Here is a 26,471-nt window from a genome sequence, read left to right as displayed (position 1 = left end):
CCACCCTTATCTGGTTCCTGAAATATTGCCAGAACTCTCTAATTGGTCTCTCTTTTTACTTTCCTTTCCTAGATGCCACTCCCCTCAAGGCAGTTAGATGCCCTTATACAATGTAAGTCACATCTTACAGCACTTCCTTACCTCTTTTCCATTCAGATAGAAACACAAATCCTCAAAGAACTTACAAGGACCTGCATAACCTGGCTATTTCCTACCTTTGCTCCATATGCCATATCGCTTTCCCTCTCCTTCCCTCCACTTGAGTCTCATTACCTTTCTTTCAGTTCCTAGATGATGTCAAACGCCTTCTGTCCTGTTGCTTCTTCTGCCTAGAATGTTCTCTCTCTAAACTTGTTGACTGACTACCTTCTCCCCATCCTTTCATCTTAGCAGAAATACACCTTTGCAAAAAGATTCTCCTTGATTACCCAAAGTAAAATAATTTTCTCTGTTATGTCCTCTCACGGCATCTCGTATTTTCCTTCATACGGCTTGTCACGCCTGGCTCATGTGGTTCAGTGTTTAACACATCACCTCAGGGCAACGGAAACTCTGTGAGAGGCAGAAACTCCGTCCGTTTCCTCCTGCAGCCCCAGCACAGTGCCTGAACACACAAATATTTGTGAATGACTGAGTGAAAGGGACAGGCCTGCAGCAGGGTGCTAGCAGGAAAAGCTTTTTTTCTACAGCCTCCCTCAGCCTACAGTCATTTCCTTCAGCTCCTAAATTCACCAGGTTTACAGACAGAATTGCATCATTATCTCTGTTCCCCTGCTAGGATGGAATTGAGGAGTCAGACATTCAGATGTAAAAGGAAGGAACAGAATCCAATATGGAAAGAAATACTGAATAGAGAACGCTCCCCCGAGTGGCTGCACGTCTTCACTGTAAGCAGGAGTCTCGCTGTGCAACTATTGAGGCTTGAGTTATTTACATGTCTCTGACCCTCTTACCTTCTGATCAAGATCCTTCTAAGAGCTTTGCAGTTAGACTTCCAATTGCATTATGCATCCACAAGTCATTCCTTTGTCAAATGCTGTATTGGTACCATTGTAATCTCCTAGGGATTAAAAAAAAGTATGCATTCTTCTTTATCCTAATGTAGTTTATCAAAGTTGGTTTCTGTTTTCCATGCTAATGTCTTCACGAAATTAATAGTAAATTTAAAAGTAAAATAGCAATTAAAATAAATTATCTACATGTCTGTATGTTGTCTGCCACAGTCTCCTCTTATTCAGTTAGTCCTTACTCGACTACTTAGAAGAAGCATGTACAATTTGTGGATTTTTTTCATGTGATTTTTCTTTTCTTTCCTCTTCTTGCTCTCCTCTGAGCAATTTACCCTTTACCAACAATGCAAGAATTAGGAGGGTAGGATAGATGAAAAGATGTAAAAATGGCAATAATAAAACTTACTTTCTCTTAGGGAAAAATGTATCTCATTGTACAGGTTATGTTTTAAGAGCTGACTAAAGGAACAAGAACTGTTGATGTGGAGTAAGATTTCAAGTAGATTTAAGCTGGTCATGCATTTGTTCATTCAAAAATATTGATTACAATGAAACATTCTGTGGGAAAAGTGACAGGAAGGTATTTAAAACCACACAAAGACTAATTCTTAGTGACAAAGTCTCTGTGCCCCTACCCCCTCCAAGTTTTAACTATTATAGACCATTAGTCACATATTTATTTTGTAATTAAATAAACACGTTATATCTTTCTTGATTCTAATCAGTACATACACAATTTTGCATAACTATATTGATTAGGGAGGTATTTATGAAGGGGAGGGAGTAGAGAGGTTGGGATGAGGTTACGTGATGGATGGGCTCCAGAAGATTAGGTACTTGGGCCTATAATGAGCAGTGTTGCCTATCCAGTACCCATTTACACCTCCCAAACTGCCCCGAATTTTGTTCTTATATCCACCCTTCGCTTCTCAGCTAATGCACTTAAGGAGAAGCTGATCCCACTCTGAGTTCCACGGGTGGGCCTTATTTTCCAGGAATAAATCTATACCCTTTCCAGTAAATGGCTCTGGAATTCAGGTCTAAATGCCATATGGATCAGCTCAGGAACGGGCCAATGAGACATTGAGAAGGAGTTTGCTAAGGGCTCCTGGGAAAGAATTTGCTTGCTCATAATAGACAACTACCAGAAGTCCTGGGCCTCTTCTTCTTGGCATTGTTGTCCGTGTATACGAGGCCTGGGGTTGGGGCAGCCAGTTTCCTGGAAGCCTGAGGATGAAGCTTGAAAAGAGATCAGGTCAAAGAACACTGCATAGGACAGAGCTGGAGCCCTGACTGAAGCACGCCCCTCCTTTGCCCTCCCTAGACCTTATCAGTCTGTTAGCCCATGAATAGCCTTGGTTTTTCAGCAATATTTACTTGAGATTTCTCTTTCTGGAAGCCAAAACAAACATTTTAATGTATAGAATCCCAAACTGTACTTCTTTTATCTTGTTTTTGTTTCTTTTTTAAACTTTCAGGTTTGATTTTTTTTTTGGACTATGAAAATAACACATGCTCATTGTAGAGAATATAAAACATTGAAAGATACAAAGAAGATTAAAACCATCCAGAAGCACATTATCCTTAGATAACTGCTATTAATGTTTTGAATTAGTCTTCTCTTTATGTATACAAACTTACATATATACATATATTTATCCTGCTTTAATGAAACTCATAGACTGGTGGGAAATAGAAACAAACAAACCAAAAGGCCGAACAAATAGATTAGTATCTGTGACTATTGAAGGCTGTAGTAAATATTAACCTATTATAACTGTCCAGTGTCAGCTCAATGGTTGCTAGTAATCTTATTCCCCATCTTCATATCCCAGAGCAAATCATTAAAGATTTTAAGTTAACTATTAAAATATAATATGCTTTTAAGTGTGATATAATAATGTCCATAAAATCAACCAGTTATCAATATGTTCGTTTGGTTTCCCTTCAGCAGGTGGTATTTCTTCTTCTTTATGGTAAGTTGCACCCTGTCAGTGACTGCTTTGGCCCAATCATCATTAGATTTTTCCTTAATGGTGTGTTTAGTCAATTACAGCTAAAATGAATGTCTTATATTGATCATTTTGGTAGTACACACATGAAGGGTCGTGTTGACCAGTGTGTTGAGTAAAAACCCCGGGAGTAGGGCCTTACTAGGATGGATGTTATATTACTATCATACCAACTACTATCATACCAATCTCTTCAGTTCTAAATGTTTTCTAATTTCCATTATGACTTTCTGACCCATAAGTTGATTGGAAGAATAGAAATGTGGGCTTTACTAGATGTCTGTTGCTTATTGATTTCTAACTTGACTACATAATGGTCAGAGAATGTGGTTGCTATGATACCAATCTTTAGACATGTAGAGAGACTTGCTTTATGACCTAGTATGTGCAACTTTTGTAAACGTTTCACATATTCATGAAAGGGATGTACATCCTGCAGTTATTGAGTACAATGTTCTATATGTATTCATTAAATCAGGCTTAGTAATTGTATTATTCAAATTTTCTAGTCCCTTAAAGATGTTTTGGTCCCTTTGATCTGTGTATTAGTTTCCTGTGGCTGCTGTACTGAATTACCACAAACTTGGTGGCTTTAAATGACAGAAGTGTATTCTCTCCCAGTTCTGGACACTAGATGTCTGAAATCAAGGCATTGGCAGGGGTGCGTTCTCTCTGGAGGCTCCATGGGAGGGAGAATCCACTTGCCTCATCCAGCTTTGGGTGGGTGTGGGCCCTGGGGTGGGAGTGTGGCTGGGTCACCCAATCTCTGCTTCTGTGCTCACACTGCCTGTTCCTCTTTTCTGTGTCTCCTCTTTTGTCTGTTTTCTCTTCTGTCTCAGATCTCTCTCTGCCTTTCTGTTATGAGGACACTTGCCACTGGTGGCCCACCTGGATAATCCAGGAAGCTCTCCTCATCTCAAGATCTTTAACTTGATTATCTCTGCAAAGAACCTGTTCCCAAATAAAGTAACATTCACAGGCTCCAGGCATTCAGACACAGACATATCTTTTTGGGGCCTGCTATTCAACCCACTGCAATCTATTAGAGAGATATGTAAAAATCACCTACTCTGATGGTAGATTTCTCTTCTTGTACTTCTGTTAACTTTTGCTTATCTTGTGACCATGTGGTTAGAAACACACTTATGGCTCTTCTATCTTTCTTGTGTATCCAATTTTTTATGTAGAGACCTCTATCTCCAGTCACACCCCCCCCACCTAAAAAGTCCATTGACGACAAACTGTCAGTTGTTGTTTGTCTGAAAAAGACTATAATTTGTCTTCCTTCTTCCATCCTTTCTTTTGCTGGGCATAGAATTCAAAGGTTACATTTTTTTTCCCCGTTAGCATTTCATTCAATTGTCTTTTATAAAAAATTTCTTTTTTTATATTTCCAAAACGTCTCAGGGCCAGAGAATTAGTATTGTTCTACGCCCAGAAATTAAAAACCTCTGCTGATTCAAAAAAATATATGCCATTATTAATATGACGGAGGATTGTCTCAAATGAAATCACTCTAAGTGACTGATAAAAATGTTTCATTAAGTATAGCGCAGAATATTTTGGGAAAATATATGTAGAGAAGCTGAAACAAACGTGGACACTGAAGTACATCAGAGACATCTCAGTATCTGAAGAGATTCTTCACACTTCATTATCTGCTAGCTTAAATGTAATGAAGGGTTTTTCTAGAAAGCTTTATTACTAGTAGCTAGAATGAGCTCCACAATAAACAATTATAATGTATATTCTCATATAATATACTACTATTGCTACAATTTGAGAATGAAGAGGAATGAAAGAAATTAGTTACATAATCTTTCTTCTTTGCCTCTCAAGACTCTCGCACATCATCTCCAATTTGTAATCAATTTGTGAAATACTGCACGAAGCTTGGCACGTGTAAGTTTAACATCTCTGGCCTCAGAGTACGGAGGAGTCACGGAACTTTCAAGGGCTGCCCAGAGCGGTCCCACCCACTTATAACGTGCGAGCCGGGGCCTCTCGTGGCCCCCAAGCTCCGTCCTCAAGCAGAGGCCAGGGATGCGAGGCTCTCTGCGGTGCGAAAGGCGGATAAACCCGGCGAGCGCAAGAAAAACACCATCGAAACGCGTGGTTTGAGCCACAGCGACCGACAGCCCAGCTGTGGGCGCATCTTCAGACCTCCCGGCTCCCCGTCGTCCTGGTAACCAGACTGAGAACGCGCGTGCGCAGATAATTCTCTTATCACGTGAGGCCGGGCCAGGGGGCGGGGCCGAAGAATGCTCACCCGGACCCGTCGCCCCTCCCCTGTCAGTGCGGGGCCCGCCGAGGCTGGGCTAACCTGCCCAATTGCGTGGGGGCGCCTCGCAGCTCCCGCCCCTTCTCGCTTTGCTTTCTCGCGGCTGGTTCCTCGCACCACGTGCCCTCCTGGCCGCTCCCCGTGCTGCCCTTTCCAACTGCCTGTTGGAAGCTGCTGTAAAATGTCGTGAGGGGTGCTGCCGCTTTACGGCTGCCTCTCCCAGACTCCAGCCCGGGAGCGCCCACCGCCGTCAGCCGTGTCTCTGAGAGTCGGCCCAGTGGAGAGTGAGAGACCCGGCCTGCCGCTCTCTCCCTGCCGCGCCCGATCCGGCCCCCGGCGATGTGAGCTCGAGGAGGCTGCGGTGCCCCCCTGCCCGGGGTTGAGACGGGCGGCAGGTGCCTGTGAGGCGGGCGGGTGCTGGGGGCCTGCAGGATGGAGGAGAGCATGGAAGAGGAGGAGGGGGGCAGCTACGAGGCGATGATGGACGACCAGAACCACAACAACTGGGAGGCCGCCGTGGACGGCTTCCGGCAGCCCCCGCCCCCCCCGCTACCCCCCTCGTCGATCCCAGCCCCTGCCCGAGAGCCTCCGGGGGGGCCAGCTGCTGGCGGTGCCCGCCGTCTCTGTGGACAGGAAAGGCCCCAAGGAGGGGCTCCCGATGGGGCCGCCGCCGCCGCCGGAGGCCAATGGGGTGATCATGATGTTGAAGAGCTGCGACGCGGCCGCCGCCGTGGCCAAGGCGGCCCCCGCCCCCGCCCCCAGCGCCACCATCAACATCAACACGTCCACCTCCAAGTTCTGTGAGTCCAGCCTTTCCCCGGCAGTCCCGGCTTTCCTTCTCCCCACCCGGACGCCGAGTCCACCCCTCTCGGCCAGCCCGCTTCCTTTGTTCCAGGCCCGGGTCTCTCCTCCCCTCCCCGCCTCTCCCGCCTCGTTCGGTGTCTGCGGCCAGCGCCGGGGCGGCCCTGGCTTCTTGTATTACCTGGCCGGGAGAAGCAGCCCGGGACGCGCGCAGCCCCAAGTTCTGCAAACGCGATCCTTATCGCAACCGGCTCGCTCTCAACTGTAGGAAGCTCTTTTCTTCTCCGTTCCCCCTTAAAGTTTCACTGTCAAACGTGAGGGGAGATTAAGGGTCCCTAAGTTTCGTCAGGGAGAGGCCTTCAGTCTTCCTTTTACAGCCAGAGAGAAAAGAAACCTGGCAACTTGTGCTCTTGTGCTTTTAGCCAGTCCGCGTTAAACAAGTCAGGAGTTAGAAAGTTAACCTACATCTACCCCTCGTTCTTTCTCTTCTCCGGTGTACATCTTCTGCATCCTGATAGGTAGGGGCATGTGTGAGTTGCTTCTTGAGTAACACCAATGCAGTGGGAGCTGCGACACCGTTTTAAAGCTATTAATGTATAAAATTACTTTTCAAAGCCCGCACTTGTAAGAATAAGCCATTCAGCATGTGTCCACATCCCAGATTCTGTTGAATATTGAACTTTCTGTTAGTGATCTGCCTTAACGCTCGATTGCAGGCAGAAAGATTTAAGACCATAGTCTGTTTTGTAATCGGAAACTGTCCCTGACCAGGATGTATGCTTCCATAGCTAGGGAAAAAAGTGCTTTTGCTCTGAGCGGTTTTTTTGGGGAGTGGTGGTGGTGACAGTTGACCATTACAGCCAGATTTTTCTCTCCTATTAATAACTGTAAGTTTTGAGTGGCATCTGCTGAACCAACTGGAGATTTCATTTCTGGTTACTAATTTTATCAAGCTGTACCAGTAATTGTCCAGTTAGCTGTGCAGAGGAAATATCTGCCTTGATTCACATGTGTAGTCACAGCCTTACACTTTTTGTTTTTTATGGGAACAAGCACATAACCTTATTTGTTTGCCTTTGAGATAGTGCTTTAGTCAAAGACATTCATATGTAGGTATGGTTGGTAAGATTTGTATGTGATTTTTTTCCATAGTATTCATACGTGAGAATAATGGTTATATCGTATAGTTTGTATGTTGAAGTTTATGTGGTGAAACCAGACCTTGGACAGAGTGGCAGGGTGACTTGTCTAATGCTGAAGGAAGCTTGCTTTAGTGTTTAAACAAAACTCTTTTGAAGAGTTCAAAAAAGATCATAAATTTAAAAGCAGAAATCAGTGAAATTAGGAACAAAAGGAAGATTTGCCAAAACAAAAGATTGTTCTTTGAAGATTAATAAGCTAGACAGACCTCTGATAAGATTGATCAAGAAAGAAAGATGCAAATAAAATACGTGAAAAATGGGAAATAACTACAAACATGAGATTTTAAAAAAGAATTTTATGAATTGCTATAGGTTAGTAAATTTGAAAGCCTAGATGAACTGTATAAATTCTTAGAAAACTACAAACTGATAGTTGGTATCAGAAGAAATAGATAGCTTGAACTGACTAATAGATATTTGATAAACTGAAGGGGTAGTTAAAGACCTCCCCTTTCAAAAACTGGACTGAGATAATCTAATGAGTTGCATCAAACTTTTAAATAACACTTAATTCCTTTTTACATGTTGTTCTGGGGAATACGGGGGAGGGGGGAAAAGAGACGCTAAGCTCATTTTATGAGGTTGGTTAAATCTTTATTCTAAAACTAGATTAGGACAATATGGGAAAATTATAATCTGTCTCAGTTATTAACATAGATATGAAAATCCTACACAAAATACTAGCTCATCAAATCCAACAATGTGTTAAAAGACTCATGATCCAGAGAGTTTGTTTTAGGAATGTAAGTATGGTTCAACATCTGTTTATCTATTAATGTAATTTATCATTAATAGAGTAAAGGAGAAAAATCATGATTTTCTCGATACCATAAAATCAGTGAATAAGATCCAGCTACTACATATTATAAAAACTCTTTGCAAGCTTGGAGTACAAGATAAACTAGATAAAGGTCATTACCAAAAACCTATAGCAAATAGTAATACTTAATGGAGAAATTTTAGATACATTCACTTTAAGATCGGTAACAAGGTAAAGATGCCCTCTATCATTGTTACTGTTTAACATGGTAAGAAAAGTCCTGGCTAACACTACAGAGGGAAAAAATAAGAAGTATAAGAATAGGAAGGGAAACAATAAAACTCATTATTTGCAGATAACATCACTTACCCAGAAGAACTGTTAGAATCTAGAGTGAAGCTATTAGAACTAGTCAGAGATTAGCAAGGTTACTGGAGTTAAGATCAACCTAGAGAAACTAATAGCTTTTACTACACTAGCAGTAACCAAGTAGTAAAGGTAATCAAAAGCAAATACTGTATACGATAATAGCAACAAAACTATAAAGCCTCTGGGAATTAACACAAGACTACACAAGACCTTTAAGGGGAAAACTTTAGTAAGGAGTTAGAAGAGGGTCTAAATAAATGGGGAAACTTTCCATGCTTTAGGCATAAGATTACTGATTATAAGGATGTCAGTTTTGGGGGCCAGCCCCGTGGCACAGTTGTTAAGTTTGCACATTGTGCTTCAGTGGTCCGGGGTTCACTGGTTCAGATCCCGGGTGCAGACCTGTGCCCCGCTTGTCAAGCTGTGCTGTGGCAGGTGTCCCACATATAATGTAGAGGAAGATGGGCATGGTTGTTAGCTCAGGGCCAGTCTTCCTCAGCAAAAAGGGGAGAATTGGTGGCAGATGTCAGCTCAGGGCTAATCTTCCTTAAAAAAAAAAAAAATGTCAGTTTTGGGGTTGGCCTGGTGGCTGAGTCGTTAAGTTTGCACGCTCCACTTTGGCAGCCTGGGGTTTGCAGGTTTGGATCCTGGGTGCAGACCTACACACTGCTCATCAAGCCATGCTGTGGTGGCATCCCACATAGAAAATAGAGGAAGAGTGGCACAGATGTTAGCTCAGGAACAATCTTCCTCAACCACAAAAAAAAGCTTTCTCCATTTTTTTTTTTTTTTTTGGAGGAAGATTAGCCCTCAGCTAACTACTGGCAGTCCTCCTCTTTTTGCTGAGGAGGCCTGGCTCTGAGCTAACATCCGTGCCCATCTTCCTCTAGTTTATACGTGGGACGCCTACCACAGCATGGCTGCCAAGCAGTGCCATGTCCGCACCCGGGATCCGAACCAGCGAACCCCGGGCCGCCGAGAAGCGGAACGTGCGAACTTAACCACTGCGCCACCGGGCCGGCCCCAAAGCTTTCTCCATTTTAATCTATAAATTCGATTAAACTGCCAATAAAATTCCACTTGCTTTGTCTGACAAACTCAGTAACCTAAATCTAAAATTTGTATGGTAGGCGGGATAGTTTCTGAATAGCTAAATCAAAGATTTGTTTTGGCGGTGGCTTGCGTTATCAGAAGTTAAGATACTGTTTCAGGGCTGTAGTAATAAAAACTAGGGTAAGTGCAAGTATAGAAATACAGACTGGGGGAACAGATTACAGAGCAGAGACTTACATGTATATGTTAAGGAACTTAAGACACAGGTGGCATCATAAGTCAATGGAGAAAGGAGGCATGTGTTTATGAAGAGTGCCTCACTACATGGAGAAAAAACAAACCTAACACAGACAGGATGGACAGTGGATAAATTAAAGAGCTAAATGTGAAAGGAAAAATTAGAAAAGTAATGGAAGACTATGTTGAAGCTTTTTCCCTAGGGACAGGGAAGGCCTTCTTAAAGTTTCAAAAACTTACAAAGGTGAAAAAATAATGACACTGATTCTATAAAAATTAAAGATTTTCATTCAGTGAAAGACATGAAAGAATGAGAGAAGATATTTGCAGTGCCTAAAATTGACCAGGGATTAATATCTAGAGTAGAGAAGGAACTACATATCAATAAAAAGAAGGCAGCAGCTCCTGTGGAAAAATAGGCAGAGGGTATTAATAAGTAGTTTACAGAATAGAAAATCTTAAGCATAGAAGGAGATGTTTGAAATTATTAAATAATCAGAGACATGCAAATTAAGAGAGTAATGCAGTGTCTTCTTTTTCCATGTGTTAGGTTGGCAAAAAGTAGAAAGCTGGATGGTACCAGGTGTGGGTGGGGTATGGGGCTGTAGGATTCGCTGGTAGGACTAACAGTGTAGCGGACCTGTGAGGTGTTGAGATGCCTGGTCTCTGTGGACCAGATAGTGAAAGACAGCTGTAGTGATGAAGCCCTGAGCTGTGACGGTGAGGGTGTACTTCTGATCTGTAAGGTGAAAACAGCTTCTGATGGTCTGTTTTTGGAACAGATTGAAAAAAAAAAAAGCTTTTGTTACCTTACTGGGTGCGTACCAGATTCCAGGGACTGTTAATTTGTCCCAGAAGGAGACCATATCTGGAACAGCAACTACAATTGTAGTTGCCACTTGATGTGATTTACTATATACTCTACAGTTATTTTCCAAGACCCAACTCCTCCACTCTGGCCAAATAAGCTACTGAGATCGGAATGTCATAACAATCCCAGTCCCTGTATCTTTAAGTCTTTGAAGTTGGTACCATCCTCTGCAGTTCCCACCGGGATGCGCTGTTGTTTTGGTAGGAAAGGGCACATCTAGGGGATTTTACTTGACCCTTCCTACACTGATAGCCCTTACTCCATAGTTTAGGGAGCCTTTAACTGCATTCAGAAACTAGGGAAGTTACAGGGTGGGTCTGTGGATCCACTGAGCCTGCTATGAGACAGATTGAGGCCAAAACACCATTTATCAGTGTGACATCTACAGCTCCTGATCTGACTAGTTTACTACAGTGACGTTCTGTCAGGGTTTGTATTGGCTTAGAGCCAGCGTTGAGTAACCCCTAAATAGCCTGAGTGATTCTGTTTCCCAAATGCACTGTCTCCTTGATGAATAGCTGCATGTTCTATTGGAAAAGGCTAGGAGGAAGACTTTAAGTATGCTCTTGATGCGATTTTGTAGGATCCTTCCTCAGTGAACCCATTTTCTCCTTTATTCCAGGAACTCTGTGTCTGTGAACAGGCTCAGTCTGGGTATTAGGTGAGGTGCCGTAACTCTCCATTGTGGCTACTTAAGTCAGGCCTCTGATATACTTAGAGTTTTTTGTTTTTGTTTTTTTTCTTTTTTCTTCCCATTATACAGATCAAGTAATACCTGAGTATACCGCCCATCTTTTTTTCCTAAAGACACCATGGTTAGCCACCACCAGAGATCCAAGCCATTCTGATAGCCGTTTGGCCCTGCTGCCTATTATAATAACCATCCCCACTTTATGTCTGAGGAGTTAGTATTTCTACTTACCCTTTATCACTTTGGGAATCCCATTATCCCACTGAAATCAAGCAGCTGCTTTTAATGGTCAGTGTTGCCTGTCTTTAACCCAGAACTACGAAGGATAGCCACCTCAGCATTTTATAAGGATGTTGTATCCTTCACCAATATATTTATCAATTCCTTGGTGAAGGGTCTTCTCAGAGGACAGTTTAAGAGTGTGTATGTGAGTGGGCTGGATATGATAAAAATACTCTAACATGCGTGTCTTCATAAGTCTGGATTCATTCGTCTGCATACTAAGGAATTTTTGGCATCCTGACCTCCTCTCTCCTTCCTCCTCTTCCTCACTCAGTTCCCTTCCTGCTCTTTTTCCTCCTTGTCCATTTCCTTCTTTCTCCTACACTTTTTCTGTTTTCCCTCCTCCTCTGTTTATAGTCAATGAAGTGTACCCGTTTTAGCTATGTAGTTTGATGGGTTTTGACCCATGTAACTGTTTTATCTGGGAAATCCAGATAAAAGCAAGCTAAAAGCTAGCCCATTGTTGTTATTACTGCATGCTGGCAGAAGCCAGGAGACTCCTGGGTCAGAGGAAGAAATATGTTATTCATGACACAGCAAATAGCATGAGAATCGGCATATTTGCATAGGTTTCCTTTCCCCTCAAGTCCCCCAGAGGTGACACCATATGGCCAAGATGGATGCTCCCTCAATGGGTTTGTGTTGCAGCTGAAGAATATTGAACTTGAGGAATTCACTGCTTTTATAGAAAGCAGTAAGCAAGCCTGCTCTTTTGTCCAGAGGAAGATAATACCTCACCTTTCAAGGTTGTCAACTGTAGAATGGCCCAGGTTCAAGAGTAATTGGTCTGGGCCTTGCAGTCTTTGCTCACTCAGCATGACATGTAGGAGTGCAAGAGGCCGGTGGAGGACTGTCTCTCTGATGGTAATCACTACAACAATCAACAGATAGAAATTTCCATCACTAAAATACTTCTTATGCTTCTTTGCAGTCAGTATCCCTGCCCCTAGCCCCAGGCATCCACCGATCTGCTTTTTGTTGCTAGGTTTTCCTATAAATGGCATCATACAATCTGTATAATTTCCTGCTTGGCTTTTTTCCTTCACCCTGTTTTTGAGATTTATGCATATTCTTGTATGTATCAGTTATTTTTATGGCTGAGTACTATTCTTTTTTGGGATATACTACAAATTGTTTACCTGTTCTTCTGTTGGTGATCATTTGGATTGTCTCCACTTTGAGTTATGAATAAAACTACTATAAACAATCATGTGGAAGGTTTTGTGTGGACATAGGTTTTCATATAAATATCTACAAGTTTAATTGCTTGGTTATATATTAGTTGTATGTTTACCTTTATGAGAACCTGCTAAGCGGTTTTCCAAAGTGATGGTAGCATTGTACATTCCCATCAGCAAGGTGTGAGAGTTCCAGTTGCTCTGCATACTTATTGATACTTGTACTGGCCAGACTTCACCTTCTTAGTATTGTCAGTCTTTTAAATTTTAGGCTTTGTAGGGTGAATAGTGATATCTCATTTTGGTTTTATTTTGCATATCCTTTTTACATGTGCTGTTGACTTTTTCATGTGCTTATTGGCCTTTCATATAATTTTGTTTGTGAGAATCTCTTCAGGGTTTTCCTTGGATTGTTTGTCTCACTGTGTTTAAGAATTTGTCATCAATTTTGTATGCATATTTTTTCAGATATGTATTGTGAATGTTTTCTCTGTGGCTTTTTATTCTTAACAGTGTCTTATGAGTTGCAGAAGTTTTAAATTTTGACTAGGTTTGATTTGTCAATTTTTCTTCTATGGCTTGTGCTTTTTGTATCCTAAGAAATATTGCTTACCCCAAAATCAAAAAGATTTTTTTCCTTCTATTTTCTTCTAGAAATTTTATGGTTTTAGCTTTTATGTATACATCTATTATCTAAGTTATGAGTTGATATCTGTGTGTAGTTAAGGATTGAAGTTCATTTTTTTCCACATGGGTGTCCAGTTGTTTTAGCACCAATTGTTGAAAAGATTATCCTTTCCTCACTGAGTTACTTTGGTAACTTTGTTGAAAAATAGCTGACCATATATGTATGGGTCTAAATTCTCTGGTGTATCATATTTAGGATTGTTATATCTTCTTGATGAATTGGCTGTTTTATCATTATGGAATGTCTATCTTTATCCTTGGTAATATTCTTTACTCTGAAGACTGCTTTTTCTGATAGCCATTGCAGTTTTTTCAGGGTTATTGTTTACACAATATATCTTTTCCTGTCATTTTATTTTTAACCTCTGTATTTAAGTGCATTTCTTGTATGCAGCATATAGTTGCATCTTGCTTTTTTTAATCTAGTCTGATAACTTCTGCCTTTTAATTAGAGTATTTAGACCATTTATGTTTAATGTCATTAGTAATATGGTAGGGTTTAAATCTATCATTTTCCTGTTTGTTTTCTCTTTGTCCTCTCTGTTCTTTTTTTTAATTTCCTTTTTTCCCCATCTTCTTTTTGGTTATTTGTTATGATTCAGTTTTGTCTCCAGTTTGGCTTATTAGCAGTCTTTTTTTTTTTTTCATTTTTTTTTTTAGTGCTTACTCTAGGATTTACAATGTGAAAATTTAACCTATCACAGTCTATCTTCAAATAGTAAACTGCTTCATGTATAGTGTAACCATCAGTTTACTTCCATTTCTTCCCTCCTCTCCTTTATGCTATTGTTGCCATACATTATCATAATTTTACTTCAACATGTCATAACCCCCACAAATAGTTATTAATTTTGCTTAAGACAGTCATTTATCCTTTAAAAAAAATTTGAGATGAAATTCATGTAACATAAAATTCACCATTTTAAAGTGAATCATTCAGTGGCATTTAATACATTGGGCAACCACCCCTCTGTCTAGTTCCAAAACATTTTTTTTTTTTTTAAATTCACCTTGAACTAACATCTGTTGCCAATCTTCCTCTTTTTTCTTCTCCTTTTCCCCAAAGCCCCAGTGTATGGTTGTCCATATGATAGTTGTAGGTCATTCTGGTTCTTCTGTGTGAGATGTTGCCACAGCACGGCTGTTGACAGATGAGTGTTACAGTTCTGTGCCTGGGAACCAAACCCGGGCTGCTGAAGTGAAGTGTGCCCAACTTTAACCACTACACCATCAGGGCTGGCTCGCCAAAACATTTTTTATCACCCCAAAATAATAGCTGGTACCTATTAAGCAGTTACTCCCCGTTCCTTCCTCCCCCCAGCCTCTGGAATCCACCAGTCTGTTTTCTTTCTCTGTGGGTCGTCTTATTATGGATGTTTCAGATGAATGGAATCATATATGAAATTTGTCTTAAATAATCAAAAAGTGGAAAATAAGTCTTTTTTATTTCCCAGGTAGTATTTGTCTCACTCTTCATTCCTTTGTTTGGATCCATGTTTCCACCTCTTATTTTTCTCCTACCATAAGAACTTCTTTTAACATTTCTTAGAGTGCGGTTTATTTTGGCCTTCATTTATTCAGCTTTTGTTTGTCTGCAAAAGTGTTTTACCTTCATCTTCTAAGGATGTTTTTGCTGGATACAGAATTCTAGATTGACAAATTTTTTTTGTTTTCTGTTTTTCCTTTCAAAACTTTAAAGATATCTTTCCATTATCTTTGGCCTGCATTGTTTCTTACATGAAGTATTGATATTCTTATCTTTGTTCCTCTCTATGTAATGTTTCCTTTTTTCTGGCTGCTATTAAGCTTTTCACTTTTAGTTTTCAGCAGTTTGATTGTGGTGATCCTTGGGGTAGGGTTTTCTTTATGTTTATTTTTAGTGTTCGTTGATCTTTTTGGATTGTGGGGTTTTAGAACTTGTCAAACTTGGGACATTATCAATCTTCTGTATGTTTTTTCAGAATTACTTCTCCTCTGGGTACACATTAGACCATTTGTTATTGTACCCTAAATCACTGAGGCTCTGTTCATTATCGTTTCTGACTCCCTTACCTCCCTTCAGGTCAGATAGTTTCTATTGCTATATCTTCTTTGGTGTCTAATCTACTGTTAATCCTGCTCTTATCAGCAGGAGTTACAGCTGTTTTTAATGTAGGCTGTCATTGAGTCCAGGTTTTAGTCAGTTAACTGAGCAAACTCTTATACCCATATTTAGCTTCTTGAGGAAGTGCAGTGAATAAAGAATCTTTAGTAAGTATGTTCCTTTTGATAACTTAAGTCTTATCTAAAGTTATGTTTCTTTCTTACTCAGTATCCCCGGAATCTGATCCCACATGTATTCTTTAGGTGTCTGTCCATATAAGATGTTCAAGTCTTTGGAAGTCTTAAAGTCTTCCCAAAGTCTGTAGATCTTTTGGAATGTAAGCTGGCTTCTGTTCATTTAGCGTTGGTACTTGTTCCCTTGGGAAATCTGATTTAGTTGGAGGATTAGAAGCAGTGAGGGCTGTCTGGAGGTGAGGCATAAGGAGAATCTGCATTCCCTTGCAAGGTTTCAGGTAATATCACGGCAGGGTCTTCAGTCATGTGAAGATTAGTCATGTAAAGGTTAGTTGGAGAGGAGGGGTGCCTCTTAGGCAGGGAAGGCTCAGTGTGTTGTGCAAGGTCAGAGTCCTCGGGTTGATCAGACTCCACTAAACTGGCCCCATTTCTGGTTTCTGGGTCCTCCTCTTTCACAGTTAGTGTCCTAACTTTTACTTAAGAGATCTCTCTAGGGTTTGAATTATTTTTATATGGTAATTCTGTAATTTGCAGGATCATTCTGTTTCTGATTTTTGGCTATATTAACCCTGTGCCTGGAAGAATTAAGAGATTCTTTTATGGAAGTCATAGATGCTCTTTGGCTGTGTCTTCATTGAGCTAATCATTTTCTTAAAACTTTTACCTGTCATCAGAATCAGACAACCCACTCCACAGTCTTTCTATTTCTCATTAACTTCCAAAGCAGCCTGCCATGTTGTTTTCTTCAAGAACAACTTTATTCCAGGTGTCTACAAGTAATAATAAGTAACTTTGTGCTGCTACATGGCATATATTATTAGTATTATGCTATCTAATGGTGGTAATGTCATCATTGCCTTTAAATCCAACTAGATCGTAAAACCAAAGCCAGCTTCCTAGCTTTTGAGGGTCTGTGTCCTGTAACTACTCTGATACCAAAGACTTTTATCAGTCACAGTTCAGTGCAAGAAACCGCTCTAGGTATCCAAAGTGAGAAGAGATTTAATACTGAAAGTTAGGTCTTTTTAAAATTGTTGGAAAGGTTAGAGGTAGTGGGAGTCAGTGAGGCTGCTGCTGCCGCCGTTCTTACGTCGTCACAACTGCCTCCCTCATCCCTGAAGTTGGTGACCACACACTGGAACTTGGAGTTTGGCTGCCACAAACTCTCGCGTCTCTAACCTTACTGCCACAACCACCAGCAGCAATATGTCCTTTGCCTCACCTTGGCCTTCCAGATCTCAGTCAAATCTATCTCATTGGTGGAATCTAATTTGGGAAGTGTAATTATTTAGTTCAACTTTCCATTCTACATTAGTCAGCTTTCTATCATAGTAGCCCCCAAGTCTCAGGAACTTCAGGAACAACCAGGTTTATTTCTTGCTCGTGTTATGTTAGCGGCTGACAGTTGGATGTGGCTCTTAAAATGTTGTCTCATTCTGAAGACAGAGAATGAGACACAAGCTCTTTTCTAGGTCCTGTCACTCTTGGCAGAGGCACAGAGAAGAGAGTGGACAGAAACACAAAATGGCTTTTAAAGGTTCTGCTCAGGTGTAGCATGTGTCACATCTGCTCATATTCCAGATTTATTACACAGTAGAATGGTTCCCTGTCTGCGTGTGTTGGGATGGGGGCAGGTGGGACTGTGGTGTGAGGATAAAAGGCAGTGAATGGGTGGGCGGAGGGAGGGAGGGATCTTCTATTGACTGATGATACTGTGCCGTGATCTTAGGAGAATTATTAACCCAGTGCACCAAACGGTTCTCTCCTCCAGATGAACAAAGGCTTCTAGTGTTTTAAATTGAACTCAGTGAAATTATTTTTTAAATTATTCAAAAGTGTGTTAAAATTGACTTTTGAATTGAGTGAAAATGTTAACTGATTTTAGTAAATCATAAATAAAGTTGCCCTTTACTTGATCAGATCCTATCTGCCAGTTTCCAGATTGGTTGGTTGTTTTACAAGTGGATCAGGTAATGTATTCAGGTCTTAAAATATGCACTTTTTGTAGCATCTGTGGTGGTATTTGGTGTCTTCTTGCCTTCTAGCTTAGTGGAGTTGTGCTATAGCAAGCATCACTATGATATTGATTGATTGTCCAAATTCTAAGATCTCATTGGGGACATTGTCTTGCTGTCTTTTGACATGTATTGCACCAAGTGACATTGATGAAACTGTAAGAGAAAACCATTGTAATATTTATTCCAGTTCCAAATTCCTAAAGAAAGTGAATGCTGTTTACTTCCTCTTTAAACTGTAATTCTGTAAGGGATAGACCATATGTAATCACTCTGTAAACTGTTAAATAGTATATAAAACAGTTATTGTTGATATCCTTTTGTAATGTGTTGGCAGCGCAAACTGCCCTTCCATTCTTCTTCCTACTTTTGTTGTCATTTGGCTGTTAGCCTCTATAGAGTTATAGATCTGTAATTTGTAGTTGCAGGTGTGCTGACTAGACCGGGAATGGCATTTTATTCAACAATTATTTATTTAGTGTCTTCTGTTTACCAAGATAATATTTTAGCCTCTGGTGGTGAATGAGACAGAGTTTAGTGTGGGAGATGGTGGACAGATCATTATTATACATTATTGTAAAATGCTGTAGTAGAGTTATCTATGTACGTGGTAGCATAGAGGAAAAAAATAATCTTTGTGAAAATGAATATAACTTTGTCAGGAGGATTGAGGAGGCAGGGTTGGGCTGGAAGAGACCTCCTTTGCAGAGGGGGCAACTTGAGCTGAAGATCCAGAGTTGAAATTACTGTTGGAACATAGGGTGTGAGGAGGAAGTGGCACAAATTAAACCTAGATAGAAAGAAAGGTCTAGATATGAGGTGCATGCGTATTAGATGTAGGATTTTCTTCTGTAGGAGTAGGAGCCACTGAGGGATATTAAGGGGCTCAACTTAGTAAAATTTGTCTTAGTGTGTTCAGGTTAGAAGAGAGAGAATGGAGGCTTAGAGACTACTTGGGGGGGTTGTAACTACTGTAGTCTAGACAAGAGATGATGGCCTGAACAAATAAAGCATCGGAGGAGAGATTGCTTCAGATTTTGGAAATATTTGGGGACTAGGTACAAAATTTGGGAGTGAAGGAGGAAGAATATGGATATGGGAGGAGCATAGGTAGGTGCCTCTATGTCTGCACATGTGTGCGTCTGTCTCTTTTTTAAGGTGTCTCTGGAACATTCAGGTAAAGAGGTTCAGTAGGCGGTACACTCTGAGCTTTCTCATTCCCTGTGCCTTAGAATATTGGAAATACTGCAACAAAAATTTAATTTCACTAGGTTTGTTTTTCCCTTTCTGAGGATTTGAGATTCACCAAACTCTTTGGCCTTAAAACAAAACAACACAAAACTTTGCTCTTACTAAAATACAGGTTTATAATTTGAGAATTCAAACTGTGAAGACACATAATGAAAATCAGTGGTTCCCTCCCCTGCCCCTTCTTATGCCGAGACCTGTGACCCAGAGTCAGTCACTTTTAATTCTCCTAGCTGTTTCTGCTGGTAGTTATCCATACGTCTTAATGAGTTAATATTGTTATTCCTTAATTTATCACTTTTATATTATCTGTTGTCTTCCTGTTATTAATATGAGGTTTAGTTCTCTTCTACCGCTACACACCTTACCTCTTCAGTTCTTTTAATACCACAACTTTTGGTTCAATTAATAAGCCATGTTTATGTTATAACTATGTAAATATTCACTGAAGGACCAGGAGTGTCTCAGATTTCTTTTGCATAGAACTTTGTTATTAGTTGTCCTGTTTATACTTGTATAACTTTTGTTAAACTTATTTTTAAAACGTCAGTGGCTTCATCAGATCTGCCATATACCCCTCACTGGTGTTTTTGAAATGCTCAATTAATTAGTATTTTCTTTTTGTCTGCTTATGAAGCTGTTAGACTTCTTGTTCCTATTTATTCTTTAGGGCCACTGCATGGTTGCCACTCAGGGACTTCTCAGATAGTTGGAATGATTGTGGCTTGGTGTCTTCCCCTTATTGGTTTAGTCGTGAGTGTGTGTGTGGAACAGATCTTCTAGTAGCCTCCTGAGAAAATGTGTGTGGATAGTAGTTTCACGCCTTGCATATATAAAAATGCTTCTTTAACACTTGATTGACAGTTTGATTGAATATAGAATTCTTAACTGAAAATTTTTCTTAAGTTTTTAAAGTGTTGCTTCATTGACTGTAAGCTTGCAATAGAGAATTCAGGTGCCATTTTAATTCTTGTTCTTTCGCATGTAGCCTTTTTTCCCCGGAGGAAATTTCTGGGATATTTTGTTATATTTTTGTGTCAGTATTTTTCTCCCTTTACATTTTGTCTATTCTCTCTTTTCTCTGGAATTATTGGTAGTCAAATGTTGAATTTCCTGTTTTGATCTTCTAAGTCTTAACTATGTTTTGCTATTTTCTTTTTCTCTTAATGTTCTGAGAGAGTTCCTTGGTATTTTCTTCATTCTTCTATTGGATTTTTAACAATGGGTATATTTCTAATTTTGAGAGCATGTGGATTGCTGTTTTTCATCACAGTGTTTTTAATTTTTATCTTACATCTCTGGGGATAGTAATTATAGGGTTTTTTTTTTGAAGTTTTCTTCTATCCTCTTATCTTTGTTTTTATCTTTTCAGTTTCTTTTTGTTTTGATCTATCATGTCTGAGACTTTGCATATCTTGGTGATCCTTAGCTGTCTATTCATATTCAAAAGTGAAAAAGGCTGATTGGTAGTTCTGTGTTTACAAGGGGCCTGGCCAGGTTTCACTGTTGCCTTTCACTTCAGGCTAATTGGATGCAGAGTGGCTATTTTGTTGGAGAACTGCCAAATATTAGTTTCGTGGATGACTTTTCTCTGGTCAGAATGGTGGGGGTGGGTAGGTGGAGCGGGAAGTAAACTGCATTTCTCCTGCCTGATGACGTTCTAGAATTAAAGAGAAGGAAGCAGGTTAGATGTTTGAGCATTTCTTATGTTCATTTTTGACTGTTATTTTGTCCACCAGCCCTCTGCTTCTCTCTCTCTCACACACACACACGCACACACATCTGTGTCTCAGAGACACAAGTTTTATCTTTCAGTTTCTGTGCAGAATAACCCTTCTCTTTTTCACTATTTAGTCTATAGGCCAGCATCCAGTCTCCACCCGCTACCCACTGACTTCTAACCCACTCTCGCTGTATCCTGTCCTTGTGCCCTGAACTTGTCAGGGTCCTGCAGGGCAAGATGAGCTCACTTATTGGTGTTTCCACCTCAGGACACATGGCCTTATGCTCCCACCTCAAAGTTACTTTCCTGGTCTTAATGCCATGGAGAGATCAACTTGAAATCTTGCAGGAAATCACAGAATTATAAAACTATGGCAGATCTGCAATTAGCATGGTTTACACCTGTGTAATCTCAATTGAGCAGATACTTTCTATTCGAATGTTGTGAGTTTTTGGATTAGTTGAGCCATAATGGATGTCTTGTTAGCTCTTGACCTTTTCATATATGTACTATCATAACATGTTCATTTTAGGAACTGTGTCACAGGCTCAAGTGTGATGTTGTAATTGTAGAATGACGTTGAACAGTAACTATTCTAAAGGAGTATAGATTTCAATCTTGCTGGTAGGCTGCTGCAGCTAATTTTCATTTTTTTAAGATAGTAGTGATGAAGGAAGTTTCCACTATTCTATTACATTTCCTCAAACTGAGAAAACGTTGGATTTCTAAGCAGTAAAACAACAATGAAATGTATTTTCTATACAAGTTTTACAGTGTTTTGGGGAAAGAATGTTATTTGAAGCAAGGCAAAGCAGGTTGTGTAGTTTCATATAGTTAATATGTTACAAGCCTTATCTGTACCAAAATGTTTTCTTTTTGTGGGGGAGAGGGTGGGGTGGGAAGCACAGAACTCTGAAAGAATGTGTTAATGAGAACCTATATAAAATAACAAGGGACTGGCCCCCTGGCCGAGTGGGTAAGTTCATGAGTTCCGCCTTGGTGGCCCAGGGTTCACTGGTTCGGATCCTGGGCGTGGACATGGCACTGCTCATCAGGCCATGCTGAGGTGGCGTCCTACACACACAACCAGAGGCGCTCACAACTAGAATATACAACTATGTACCGGGGGGCTTTGGGGAGAAGAAGAAGAAGATAGAAAAAAAAAACATTGGCAACAGATGTTAGCTCAGGTGCCAAGTCTTTAAAAAAAATAAGACATCAGTGTTTAGTTATTTGTTTAAATGAATGTCACCATGTTTACATGGATGTAAGATTATATTCACAGTAGACATTTTATATTGTCCGTAGTGTTTAAATTGAATTATGCAAACCACAAACAGTAAAGCTTAGAAACTCTCCAAACAGACACCTAAAGCATGCAACTTTAAAAGGTTTTAGCCTACTTTATTTTTTTATTTTTTATCTTTTGTTTAAAGATTGGAACCTGCGCTAACATCTGTTGTTGCCAATCTTTTTTTTTTTTCTTCTTCTTCTCCCCAAAGCCCCCCGGTACATAGTTGTATATTCTAGTTGTGAGCGCCTCTGGCTGTGCTATATGGGACACCACCTCAACGTGACCTGATGAGCGGTGCCGTGTCTGTGTCCGGCATCTGAACTGGTGAAATCCTGGGCTGTCGAAGCGGAGTGTGGGAACTTAACCACTCAGCCCCAGGGCTGGCCCCAGCCTACTTTAGAAACAATTCCTTCATTAGGACTTAACATTACCTACCCTCTTCTGTTGACAAATCAAAATATACCTGAGTAGGTGGTGCAGGTGTTTTTTTTCCCTACTGAGGAAAAGGATATTTAACATATTTGGTAACTTATTTTACTATTTTTTTTTTAACTGGGCCGTTCTCTTAGGAACAGCTAAGTATTACTGTCTCCTTTGTCAGTATCAAGTTACTTTCCTTTTGAGAGAAATGAATAACTGGAATTTTCTTAAAAATAAAGGTTAAAACCCCATTTATTTATTAGACTACACTACCTTGTTCTGGTTCTCCTCTTCCACTCTGTTCCTTTTCTGTATTCCTAGAGGCTTCCCACCTTCCACAGGCTTTGATCTTGGTCTTCAGCTTCTCTCTATTACTGGAAAGATTTCAGTCATCCCCTTGTGCTGGAGGGAGCAGAATGTTCCACCAGGTGGTAGTGTTTTGGACCACACAGATGTCCTGGATTGTTACTGATAGATGGGCACACCATGGCAACAAGAAGTCATAATTTTTCTCTTAGATCACATACGCTAGCCAGAGTTAAATAGAAAACCCAGGGCCTTTTCTCCTAGTCCATTTTGTCAGATTATCCAATTGTAATTAATTATGGTTAATCTAAAAAGTCATTATTTTGAGACATAATTTAGCCTGTTAAATTTGGCTTAACCATTTATTTAATAATTGCTATCACTGTTTTTTTAAAGATTGGCACCTGAGCTAACATTTATTGCCAATCTTGTTTTTTTCCTTCATCTTCTCCCCAAAACCCCCCCCAGTACATAGTTGTAGATTTTAGTTGTGAGTGCCTCTGGTTGTGCTATGTGGGACGCCGCCTCACCACGGCCTGATGAGCAGTGTCGTGTCTGCACCCAGGATCCGAACTGTCGAAACCCTGGGCTGCCAAAGCAGAGCCCACAAACAACCACTCGGCCACGGGACCGGCCCTCTATCATTGTATTCTTAAGGAATCAATTCTAAATGAGGGTGGCTTTTTTGGTGGGGAGAAGGGATATGAAAGAGTGGAACATTAATGAGTCTTTGATATGGAAACAGTTCCTAGCTGCCCTTTAAAAATTTTTCTTTGCTACATTCACACCTTTGACTCTCCAATTCAAGTTGTTTAGAACAAACCGTATGTTAGCAATCGAAAACAGAGGAACACCTGTGACCCCTGGCTGTCCTGAGCTGCTGATTCTCAAACTTGAGAAGGCATAGGAATCACCTGGAGGGCTTGGTGAACAGATTCCTGTATCATGGGGTGTGCAGCCCCGTCCACCCTGCCCATAAGGGTTTGAGTTTGTAACGCCTTCTTTAAACAGCAGTGTGTTATTTTCAAGCTGGAAAATCTAACCTAGATAAAATTTAGTAATTTAATGGTAATTTCATTTTTGTTTAGGTTCCATATAGTATATTTCTTTTGGTCAGTCTGAGCTTTTTTGTGGGCAGATTGAAAGCGATTGATGACATTTCTTTAACAAGAGGATCTAGTTTTAAAATTCAAGACTGTACATACATACACACACTTACTTTGAGGGTATGTATATCAAAGGTTATAAATAAACAAAACAAACAGCTAATATATATTTTTGTTTTGTTTTTAAATCAGGGATTAGGTTGAATTTAGCAAGGAAATAAATATCTTAGAGGTTCCTGGATTGTCATTTTAAATGTTGACTGCAGATTGGTATAAAAAACCTTCCTGATCTTTGGCTCAGAGTATATACCAACTAGTGCTCATTCTTCAGACTTCTTCTCGCTCTGCAGACGCTTGTCTGTGTTCTACTATTTTGCTGAGTCTGTTCAGGCTTCTTTAACAGAACACCGCAGACTGGGTGGCTTGTTTATGTCTCACAATTCTGGAGGCTGGGAAGTTCAAGGTTAAGGTCCTGGCAGATTTGGAGTCTGGTGAGAGCCTGCCTCCTAGTTCATACAGGGCCGTCTTCTCACTGGGTCCTCACATGGCAGAAGGGGTGAGGGATCTCTCTGGAGGCACTAATCCCATTCGTGAGGACTCCACTCATGAACTAGTCACCTCCCAAAGGCTCCACCTCATAACACCATCACACTGGGGGTTAAATTTCAACATATGAATCTTGGGGTGGACACGAACATTCAGTCTGTAACAGCTATAATATACGGTCAACTGATTTGGCAAAATGTATGTGGAAATAGATAAAGCTTTTTTTTGATGTGGAAATAGGCTTTAAGATTTTCTGCTGTGACTCATGCCCTTTTCATTTTGGTTTTAAAGTCTCTTTTCAAAGATGTTTAAAAGCAGAGCATTAAAAAAGAAAATACCCCGTGAAAGACACTGGAGAGGCACTAGAAATCCCTGCTTCTGTGGTGGGACTGCATTCTGTACTTAGAGCTGCAGGACTTTACATCGTAGGTTCTTTCTCCTCCTTCCTGTCTTTGACTTTGTGATTTGCTAGCGTGTGAAGCCTGTGCTTGAGAAGTAGGAGTGCGCCCACCTGCAGCCATAGGGTGTAGTTTGTTGAACTGAGCACCAGGAGCCCATGAGATTGGTGTGTTAATTCTTGGCTTTTCTGATACTTGGAGTTTTTTCTGAGCATGTCACTTACTTTCTTTAAGAATCAGCTTTTGGTGTAGAGCCGGTGTATGATGTGGTTTAGGTGATACACTGTTAGGGGGATTCGGTAACCTAGACTCACATAGCAAGAAGATTATTTCTTTTTCCATTGTTTTCAAATTTTTTTTTTTTAATTCTTCTGAAAGCAGAAAGGTAGTATTTTGGAGCTGATGTGTAACACTTCTCAACGTCTGCCAGTCTCCCTTTTTCACAGGGAAGGAAAGCAAGCTTGAGGCTCAGAACCTTTAAAGGCGGTAGGACCTATCTAGAATTTAATAACATTGGATTTATTTCTATATTTCCTTCTGTTTAATGGCAAATGACACTGCTTTTCTACTTTTGATTATTTCGTTTTTTTTGGTTTTAAGCCCAAGTACTTTTAATTAAGCACACGGGGGTGATTCTGGGAAGCACCTGTGGGAGTGGAAATGTGAGACAGAGATGGTAAGGAAGCTAGTAAAGCGGTCACCACTGTGGTCACCTGGAGCATTATCCCAGTGGGCACTCTGGGAGACAGTGTAGCACATGTTCCTTAGCCTTATCTCACCTGAGAAAAACAGGGAGATACTGGGGTATCAGTGTTCACAGCGAATTCTCTTTAGTCGTTACCTGAAGGTGGCTCCTGGGGGTTAATTCTCCAGAACTTCCAACCTGCTCCTCCTTTAGGCAGAGCAACTCTGGCAGCCAGACGCAACGCTGAGGCAAATAGTGGTAGGTGTTGACAGTGGCCTTTTTGGACAGAGTAAACTGTTCACGGAGCACGAACTTCCACGCATGCTGAGCTTCTTCTGCATCCTCCTTGTCTTATTAAACAGCAACCCCAAACTTTGGCACTCAGGCCCAAAACTTTGGAGTCCTGCTTGACCGTGCTCGCACATCTTGCATCCAAACTATTAGCAAATCTTCTTGGCTCTACCTTAAAATATATTAAAAAATCTGACCCCTCCTCTTGACCTCAGTGCCACCACTTCATTTAATTGCCCATCATCTCATAGCTCCTAACTTAGTTTATGCCTAACACAGCTGCTAGAATGATCTATAGAAAACTAAACTCAGATGATGTCACTTCTCTGCTCCAAACCCTCCAGAAGCCCCCGTCTTACTCAGAGTATAAGCCAAAGTCTTTACGATGGCTCATAAGGCCCTCCGGGATCTGGCTGCCTCCCGCCTTGTGTGTATGTGTCTGTGTTGCACGTGCATGTACACTTCTTTTTGTTTTTAGCCTTGTATGTGGTCAAACCTTTTTCTTCCCCATTCCCTTCAGTGCAGGTTATGTGATTCTTTTGTAACTTAGAGTCATTTGTGGGAATCTCAGTTTGCATTTCTATCTTTACCACTATGTTCTGGTTGGTTTTTTAATTTATTTTCATTCAGCAAGTTGACTTTTATGGTGTATAGTTCTGTTGGTTTTGACAACGCATGGCATCGTGTATCCACTCCCACAGTTCCATACAAAACAGTTCGTCCTAAAA

At 40.6% G+C, this 26,471-nt stretch overlaps 1 protein-coding gene across 1 annotated transcript in view; it reads left to right on the top strand.

Moving 5' to 3' along the window:
- The first annotated feature begins 5,368 nt into the window (after positions 1–5,368).
- Positions 5,369–26,471, top strand: part of CACUL1 (CDK2 associated cullin domain 1) — a 63,079-nt gene continuing 41,976 nt past the window's right edge. The window contains 2 exon segments of the mRNA XM_046653213.1: positions 5,369–5,894; positions 5,896–6,103. Coding sequence (XP_046509169.1) covers positions 5,736–5,894; positions 5,896–6,103 — 367 coding nt within the window. The 5' untranslated portion in view covers positions 5,369–5,735.

Source organism: Equus quagga, chromosome 2, assembly GCF_021613505.1.
Source record: "Equus quagga isolate Etosha38 chromosome 2, UCLA_HA_Equagga_1.0, whole genome shotgun sequence".
NCBI classification, from domain to species: Eukaryota; Metazoa; Chordata; class Mammalia; order Perissodactyla; family Equidae; genus Equus; species Equus quagga.
This window is presented reverse-complemented; position numbering and strand designations above follow the sequence as displayed.